A 9,139-nucleotide genomic window follows, 5' to 3' on the forward strand; every position below is an offset into this window, starting at 1 on the left:
AGTGCTTGTTGTTTGTCATTTCTCCGATCCCAAATGCAGACATGGTTTTATGTTTACACGGCGCAATGCAACGCAACGCGTAAAAAGACCATACAAGTCATTATAATCCGTAAGTATGTCCCCACTGGATGCAACAAATGCCTCGTTTATAATGGGTTTTATTGGTTTTGTCTCGTCGCTCCGGGATACTGCATCAGAGTATGGTAAGGGGCATAACATTTCCGTCACACGCCAATCAGAGCACACCTCGCTTTTCAGACCGATGAGCTTTGTAAAAATCGATGCGTTTCAGAAAGGCGGGGCATAGAGGAGAAACAATAATGTACAGTATGTGGAAAATAATGTGTTTTTTTAACCTTAAACCGCATAAACACATTTCATTACACCAAATACACAAAATAATGTTCTTTTTAGCAACATCATATGACCCCTTTAATGCATCCTTGATGAGTATAGAATTGATTTCTTTAAAAAAATTCTACTGAGCCCAAACTTTTGAATGATAATGTGTGTAAGCCAATTAATAACCATGGTATAATTATTAATAACAATTACCATGGTAACATATGTAAATCAGCAGATTCACAAGACTAATACAAACAGACAAATATTTAAATCTGCAAGGCAAAAAACAAGTTTATAACCAAACAATGTCAGACAGTAATGTCGGTTGGCTCCAGGCCTGTATTTTATTGTAATCTGTATTGTTGAACTCTATGTATAGACTTTTCAACTTGAAATTACAGAACAGTACGACAGGCAGCGAGGGGGAGAATTTGGTTGGAAAATTATGATGGTCATATGCAAACCTGGGCCATACAGCTAAGATCGATATGTCATTCAAATTGTATATTTTCTACTATCCCTAATGTTCTCAAGAAGCACAGTTGCTGTTTCTACAGTCATATTCATATATTTTTTGGCAGAAACTACCACAGAATGCATCTGAGTGGAAGTGAGAGAAAATATGAAACATACTGTGAATCAACAGCAACAACACAGCTGTGAAAGGTAATGAACATCCTGTCAATCGTGATGCATCATGGGACAGATAAGCTGACAAATCTTTACTTGATTAAACTGATTTTTATTTCGATTGTACCATAAATTAAATAATAATAATAATAATTACTTATTTAATAAACTTTATTTAATTAAAACATAAAAGATTTTTGTATAAAGGCCACCCAACAAGCCAAACCTGCTACAAGCTTCTTCATGTTGACACCAAAAAGCAATATGCAATATGTCTGCATACAGACCACATCAGCACCTCAGAACCTGAAGTCACTCATTTTGGGCTAAATTTACACTTATGCCACGAACAGTGTTGTTGAAAACACAACAAATTCAGATCTCTGAGTCATTTGAGGGGCAAATATGAAGCTCTGAGATTCAAATGGACACCTGAGGGAATGACACATGAGGTTAGCGGTCCAAAGACAGGCATGTAAATTATTACAGCACCAGCCTGGGTGTGTGAGAGAGAAAGAAGAGAGTTATTTATAATGATGACAGGACTGTTGTGGCTTTTACATGACGGTGTGCACATCTACAGCCTTCTTTCCCTGCCTATAAAGAAAATGACTTTTAACTTAAGAGATAAGAGAGAGGAATGAAATCAATCTGTCAAGGGAAGTTTCAATTCAAAACTCTCATACTTCAAAAAACTCACCCTGAGGCTTTAAATGCCCGGATCAATCACGACGAAAGCAGATACACACTTTCACCAACTTATGTGATGATGTGATGGAAAATTATGAGCAGTGTATGTACACACATCCACTTCCATTCATAGATTCAAACAATAAGAGATAACGACATACACGTCAAAACAAGCTTCTCAAGCGTCTAAAAAGTCCACTTTTATCACTTCAAGCGATTTCGTGGGAGCTCTTACACTGTGAATGTATTCCAGCACAGGACTGTGACCAGGAAATAGGTCGGGCCTATCTCTGCGACAGCTCTCAAGTGCTACATTTACCCCTGAGTCCGCTCCAAGCAGACCTAAATAAAGAGCAGACCCTCGCCGAGAAGTCTTAACATGCGACCCGATCAATCTTGGGTTTGCAAATGTCTTTACTTACCCAGAAACTGCAATTCTCCGTTCCTCAGATCGCCAGTCTGTTTTGCACCGCCGCAGGAAGCTCTCAGCCCGACTCACGTGACAGCGGTCAAGGCGCCCATTGGCCACTTGTCAAATCGTGTACTGCACGGAATTTAGGGAGTTGTATTTTTGCTAAGGACGGTGAAATACTAGGCTTGTTCTCAAAACATGCTGCCATTTTCTGTCATGAAATAGATTTCAAATATTTAAGAAACTCCATTTAAAAGCATCCTACCATAACTGATTATTTCATAAATGTATACATTTTGACACTAAATCTTAATATTAATTGATAATCCCTGGTCCCCTACATATAGTTTTTTTTTAAGTTATGCATTAGTTAAGGATCTATCTAGTGTGTAAAAACCAAACAACATGAGTAATTAATCATATAAATAATTTAAAAAGTATGTTTGTCCCTTTATTTCATGTCATTAGTTTTATCAATGGTAATAGCTTTTGGAAAACTTCACCCATATATAGCCTATATGTATAAACATTTGACAACTAGCCTGACTATGTTGTCAGTCAGCATTGCTTGGAAATAACTATAAGGTCAGAAATAGAGTAACTAATTTGGACAATCTGTTTCAATTGTTGCCTGATAAAACAAACAACTTATAGTGTGTTCAACCTGTTGCCCATTTCTGTCAAAGTTGCCTGACGCCATTAGCTCAGCTTATCATTTAGAGAAACACAAAAAAGTGCACACCTAGAGATTTTATTTTCCCAAATGTTTTCCCCAAAATTTACAGATGACAGACAACTCTTTTTACTCCTCTCACTTTTTTTTAATTTTTTTACTTTTACCAGTCATTAATATTTGACACATCATGAATGCACTACTTTTCTTGCATAATAAGCTGTATTTTTTTTTTACAAATTGCCACTAAACTGGTAGCATCTTTCATAAAAGTGCAAACTCAAGAGTCTTGCTCAGTGAAGTAGCTGATGGCTGTGCAATCTGATCCATGCAGTGTCATAGTCATACCAATCATTCCATTCACTTCTTACAGATGGCAGTTAACTGTACTTCATTAGAGCCTGGCAACACAGCATCTTGTGCAAATTATGGCTCTGGGAAGGAAGACACAGACACACACAAGGTTTTTGTATTACTTTAAATTACTTGTGGCTTTCAAAGTCTGGATTATCAAGTTTGAATTTACCCAGACTTCTGTTGTGTAGCTCTGATCCGTAACTGTGTGATACATGAACCTGCAGTAACAGATATGAGTTTCTAAAACCATCAACTGCTGATGCAAAAACAAAGGCCACTTTTTATGTGGAAGCAAAACTGCTGATCTAAAAATGAAACCGGCAAAACCATAAAACAGCATTAAGAGGAACTATGCAAAAATGCCTATTTATATTTATCTATTTATCTAAGGAAGCCTAGTGCAGAAGAACAGAGACTGTATAGTATATGCAGAATCGTTAGCTTGTACCAGAAATTAATATCGTTTTAGATAGGCAACATTAAGGTGTGGTTACAATCCTATATGACCCCACTGTCTTTCCACTGTATGGTAAAGAAATCTAGTTTGCATAATTGAAAAAAAAAAAAAGCTTAAAAAATGTGAGCTTAAAACACTTTAAAAAATACATTAACCTATTCCAATTGCTAAAGACTTACAGACACCTAAGACAAGTGTGATAAAGGCTAAAGGTCTATTTGTAAGAAAACATTGCCTCACAACATTTTGGAGCACCTTTATTAGATCGTTATTTTTATTTTCTGTATGGCCATTCTCATATTACCTCTAGATAAGAAATGAATGATTTAATTTACCACACTAAAAAGCTACACTATGAAGAAATGAATCCAACAGATGTTCAATTATGTTTTGGAAAACACCGCCAGAATCATAAAATCATGATTGGAAAGTGAAATACTTCTGTGTGAGCTCATCTTTCCTTTAAGTTTAAACGAAAGATGTCATTTAAACCCTTTATCATATTAATCAATATAAAAGAAAAAAAGGAAAAGAAAAAGAAAAAACGTCAATCAAGAACAATAAAACTGATTTCATAATAACTTCAAGCCCCAATAAAGACAATTTTGTAAAAAAAACAAAAAATTGTTCAAAACAGACTAGAACAAAAACTAAAGTGAGCAGCAGTGAAAGAAGGTATTTTCTCTCTTAAATCAATGTCACAAATATGTTTACTTTATCCCTGCCTCGTCCTGATAAGCAGTCACAAAGATATACTGACCCTGGTGTTCTTCTGAATCTATAAGATCATTTTAGCACAGTAGTTATCAGGCATCTCAACACTAAATGAGGGATGGTGCTAATATTTATCTGTAGTTATACATTTCACTCTTACCACCAATGGAAACGGAAGTAAGATATATTAAAGAAGAACAGGAGACATTTTTGTTTTTATACAGTTTATTTTCCAATCTAAAAATATGAAGACAAAATATAATAAATCACAATTAATCACAAATCAGAATGTCTTAAAGTTCATGGCATCAACTACATGGTCATGAACTATTGGAAACCCAAGACTCTGGCACAAAGGACTGTGGGTTTTATGCACTTACTGTGACAGGTGTTGCTCTTATATTACATAATTGGTGGTGTGATCATATATTTTGTCCCTCTGCTACATTGAGGCTGCCATTTCAGTGTAGCTGGTGTGCACTTACAAAAGACATTCCTAGAATTGCTGAAAAGTGTCCTTGGTCCAAAAAGCATCTAGATCCTTAAGATCCTCATTTCCTTAGATGGAACAAATTATTACAAAGACACTGGTGTCTAGTGTAAAATGTATTATGCTATGGCAATATGACACAAGTTAGAGAACCTTTAGACTGTGCAATTAATGTTAGAATGAAATGCTGTGACAAAGCCGTGAAACATTGTACTCACAATTTAAAACCGCAAAAAAAAAAAAAACTTCTTAAGCCAGACTGGAGTACCAGAAGTCCAGTTATGTCAAAAACATAACAAATTTTTCACCTTTGTAATACACAGTATTACTCCAAAACTAACCATACTGTCTTGCATAATACAAATTACAATAGAGTTGCTTAGTGTAAAATATTTAATTTGCAATTTCAATGTGACACTCATTTCTTTACATCATTGCATTTTTGTTTTATTTATTCTTTTAATAATTATTTACACAGAAATTCTGAAGAATTCATCAGCAGAAAAGAAGCATAAATATGTGTACTTCTCTTTTGTATGTTACAGTTTAAGAAACCATATTTTACAAAATCCTTTATGTACAGGACAAGCCTCTTTTGAAATACCCTCAAATAGTTCATCACAGAAATTATTTCATACGCTTTTCAAATAGCAAGAATGAAAAGCTGCACATATGAGCCTGGTCTGGCATGAGTACTGCCAACAATACTGTTACCACATTGCAATAAAGCGACAGTTCACCTCAAAAATGACAATTCTGTCATCATCTACTCACTCCATGTAAAGCAGGTAAGAAAACGTGTTTTTGTGCATACAATGAAAGTCAGTGTTGTTTTAAACATCATTAACTCTCATTGTACAGACAAAAATTGTTCTTCAAAATGTCTTCTGTCATACAGGTTTAGAACGACATGGGGGTAAGTAAACGATGACAGAATTGTCCTTTTTGGGTGAACTACCCCTTTAACTGAATGAGAACTTTCTTTACACTGCTGAGCAAAGCCCATGTTTTCATCAATCAGTGTTTCACTCCATAATACATTTGACAATAATTACAATATTATCCTAAAACAGCGCAGAGAGCACTGGAAGAGCAACCATAGAGAAAAGGAAAGGGCATCTTATAATATAAGCCAGTTTAATGACGGCCAAAGTCATTTCAGGAGGTTTAGCAGTGCCTCATTTCCACTGATACATTCTCACTAATGCTAGCCATGAGAAAAAAACGCTTTAAGACTTTAAGGTTCGTTCACACCAAAGATGATAACTATAATGATAAACTAAAAAGTTTTTTTAAGCCAATCAGATACCACACAAGTTTAAAGAGCTTACGTATTTAAAGGACCTAATATACTTCGTTATTTAGAACAAAATTAGGCCAAAACAAAGTTTGTTTGGAGTTTGAAACAGCTTGCCAAAGCGAACTTTCCAGAAAAGTTCAGAAAAGTCAGGGTCTTACAACAGCAGACAATGTAGCTGCAAGCTTATAAGGAACAGAATATTATCGTCCGTTGGTGTGGACACTAATATAGTTCTTGTTATAGTTAGCGCTCTTGGTGTGAACGTGCCTTTACAGAGCGATGACCCCACGGCCCCATTCTGGCACTGTGTGTAGTGATTTTCAAACCTAGGACACTCTTGATCAGTCCCTATGAGTTTTGCTCAAGGTATTCATCAATCATGGTGAGATTGTTCAGCCAGTCTTCGTTGTTGCCCACCAGAGTGTCTATGAAGTCCACTTCCACACCGCGACCACCTCCCCCTCCAGGTCCTTGTAGCCTCGCTGCCATCGCCCCATTGCTCTGATGCTGTGGTGTGTAGTCATAGGAAGGCAGTTTATCTCCGGGGTTGTAGCACTGCGGTGAACAGTGTTTCCCTGCGGAAGCAGTCTGGTAACTAGGAGGCGCCATCCCATGGGCAGGGTGCATCATGGACGGTCCTCCTGGTTTCATAACAGCTAGAGCGGAGAGAGGACCTCGCATTCTGAAATTCTGTTGGGACATGGAGGATAGTGGCTGGGTGGTGGGCATCTTCTGGTCCTGTCTGCTAACCAAACCAGGGGCTACTTGATTTGCAGGAGGAAGGGAACCAGGGAAGTTGGCTGGCATACCTGCCATGCCGGATCGCTGTGGAAACTGAGGACCTCGGCATCCAGGTAGGGCTCCTCCGGCGAGGAAGGGATGTTGGTGGTTCACAGGGTCCATATGTGGTTGCACCCCTTGTTGGTGCTGCCAGAGCTGGGACTGTGAGGTGGGCTGCTGTTGCTGAGATGGGAACATCATATGTGACTGAAGAGCTCCGCCTTGGTGCAGCACCTGCCGCAGGTGGTGGGTCGGCACAGGACCGCCTGGTAGGTTTGGACATGGCATTCCTGGTCGCGTCACAGCGTGAGCCGGGTGTAGCGGTTGACGTGGAGGGCCACCCATTCCCATCATGCTCTGTCCAGGCTGCATCGCCATTCCAAAGTCTTGCGACGGGTGGCAGAGGGGTTGTTTGGAACCTTTGCTGCACATGTATCCTCCAACCGACGGGCCCATCTGGGAGACTGAGCTGGAGGAAAGACCCATTCGATTTGAGGGTAAAGGGCCGCTATGGGACAGCATGGAGGAATTCGACTGTTGAGAAGCTCCCAGAGGATATCCACCACACTCTGGAGGGAGTGGTCGACCTGGACCTGCACGACAGCAAAAATAATTGATTTTGAGCGTGGCTTTAGGTATATTACTGTTCAAAAGTTTGGGGTCGGTAAGATTTTTTAATGTTTTTGGAAAAACGTCTCTCATGTTTACCATGGCTGCGTTTATTTGATTACAAATACAGCAAACCATTAAAGCATCCTTGCATTAAAAGTATTAATTAAAAAAAAGAGAAAAAAAAAGAAAGAAAATCGTATTGACCCCAAACGTTTCAATGGGAGTGTATATAGCAAAATGTTGACACTACATAAACAGTAGGCCTCATTCACTAACAAATTCCATATTTATGTGTGCAGAAAAAGTTCTCACTCCAAAATGTTCACTAATACATAAATACACATCTAGTAATTTGCATAAAACATGCCAAAGATATGTCCATATAAGGGCTTCTGTATTTTTATTTATTTGTAAATATTTTATTATTTAATTTCAATAATTGTTAATTTGTTTTTCTATTTACAGTGAGTTTTATATATATATATAGTATGTGCAGCTGGAAAGAAGAGCTGGTTTAGATGCTTTTGTTGATTGTGTTAGGGCTGTGCCTGAGAATTGTCCATGCATGATTCGGTTTGCCATTAAGAACTACAACTTCTAACGATTCTAAACAACACTCACATCTGTTACTTCTTAAAGGAACAGTTCGCTGAAAAATGAACATTCTCTCATCATTTAGTCAGCTTCAGTCACCAATCACTTACAGTCATCTGGGTTTGGAACAACATGAGGGTGAGTAAATCATGCCAGGATTTTAATTTTTCAGGCGAACTATCCCTTTAAGATATTATGAGTAATGTTTGAACATTATTTAAAAATGTTCTGTTTCGTCAGCCGCTCAAATGCTCTGCAAAGCCCAAGGAAAGAAAACAGTGAGTTGATTAGTATGATAATAATCAGCGACTCTCTCACAAATCCAACAGAGATATGAATAAAAACCTTGGTTTTCCCTCCAAGCGAACGCTAGATGGCGCCTGCGCACTCTCAAAGTCCTAAACAAAAACAAGTTTAACCGCTTGATCCTCCTCAAGAGTTTACGCTGAGCTTTTCTGTCGCCCGTCTTTATCGATTGTAAAAACCCAAGTCTGTTCTCTATCTAGTCAGCCCAGTGTATTGATGAACATAAATTATTAATGGGCTCATAACTCCGTGACTTGTGAATATACGACATGTTTTAGTCTGTCAGGACGCAGCTTTGCGCTCTATTCGGGAAAGCTCGCCAAGTTAAACAGCGTTTCCGATTGTGCCCTCGATAAGAGGCGACTTTTCATTCTTTTCCCCCTGTCCTGAGCTACCCCCCCCAACACCTCACGCACGTTTAAAGCAGTCCGTCAAGCCGCCTCCCCTTTCCGTTCAGCGCGCTCACTCAGCTTTTCATGCAACTCACATTTCAGTGTGCATTTAATAGATTAGATATCACAGCAGCAGAGGTTATCAAAGCAATCCGCTGCCTTTGTTGTCGAACAGAATGCAACCGTTCCTGTGCGTACAAGACTGTAACAAAGAAAGAGAGATATGTTTAACCTTGTCAAATCTATCGGTGCGGGAAGAAATGTAAATTTAGATTGCTCTCTCTCTCTCTCTCTGCATTGCAAAGTACGATATCAATAGACCAATTATCGGTTTGTAAACATTCAGGATGCGCGCGCATCATGGTTGCAGAAAACCCGGGAGAGATA

At 38.4% G+C, this 9,139-nt stretch overlaps 2 protein-coding genes across 3 annotated transcripts in view; both read right to left on the bottom strand.

Moving 5' to 3' along the window:
- Positions 1-2,163, bottom strand: part of LOC107668296 (myotubularin) — a 28,804-nt gene extending 26,641 nt beyond the window's left edge. For both annotated transcript variants that reach the window (XM_016460131.1, XM_016460121.1), the window contains exon 1: positions 2,088-2,163. The gene's annotated coding sequence lies outside the window, so the exon portion shown is untranslated. The remainder of the gene's footprint in view (positions 1-2,087) is intronic.
- A 3,505-nt stretch (positions 2,164-5,668) lies between these two features.
- LOC107669026 (rho GTPase-activating protein 17-like) lies at positions 5,669-8,027 on the bottom strand. The gene is made up of 2 exons (XM_016461124.1): positions 8,009-8,027; positions 5,669-7,441 (listed from the first exon to the last, which is right to left on the bottom strand). The coding sequence occupies exons 1-2, from the start codon at positions 8,025-8,027 to the stop codon at positions 6,417-6,419; spliced, it is 1,044 nt and encodes a 347-aa protein (XP_016316610.1). The 3' UTR covers positions 5,669-6,416.
- Positions 8,028-9,139: the final 1,112 nt, after the last annotated feature.

Source organism: Sinocyclocheilus anshuiensis, unplaced genomic scaffold (assembly GCF_001515605.1).
Source record: "Sinocyclocheilus anshuiensis isolate Anshui unplaced genomic scaffold, SAMN03320099.WGS_v1.1 scaffold337, whole genome shotgun sequence".
Classification (NCBI taxonomy): Eukaryota; Metazoa; Chordata; class Actinopteri; order Cypriniformes; family Cyprinidae; genus Sinocyclocheilus; species Sinocyclocheilus anshuiensis.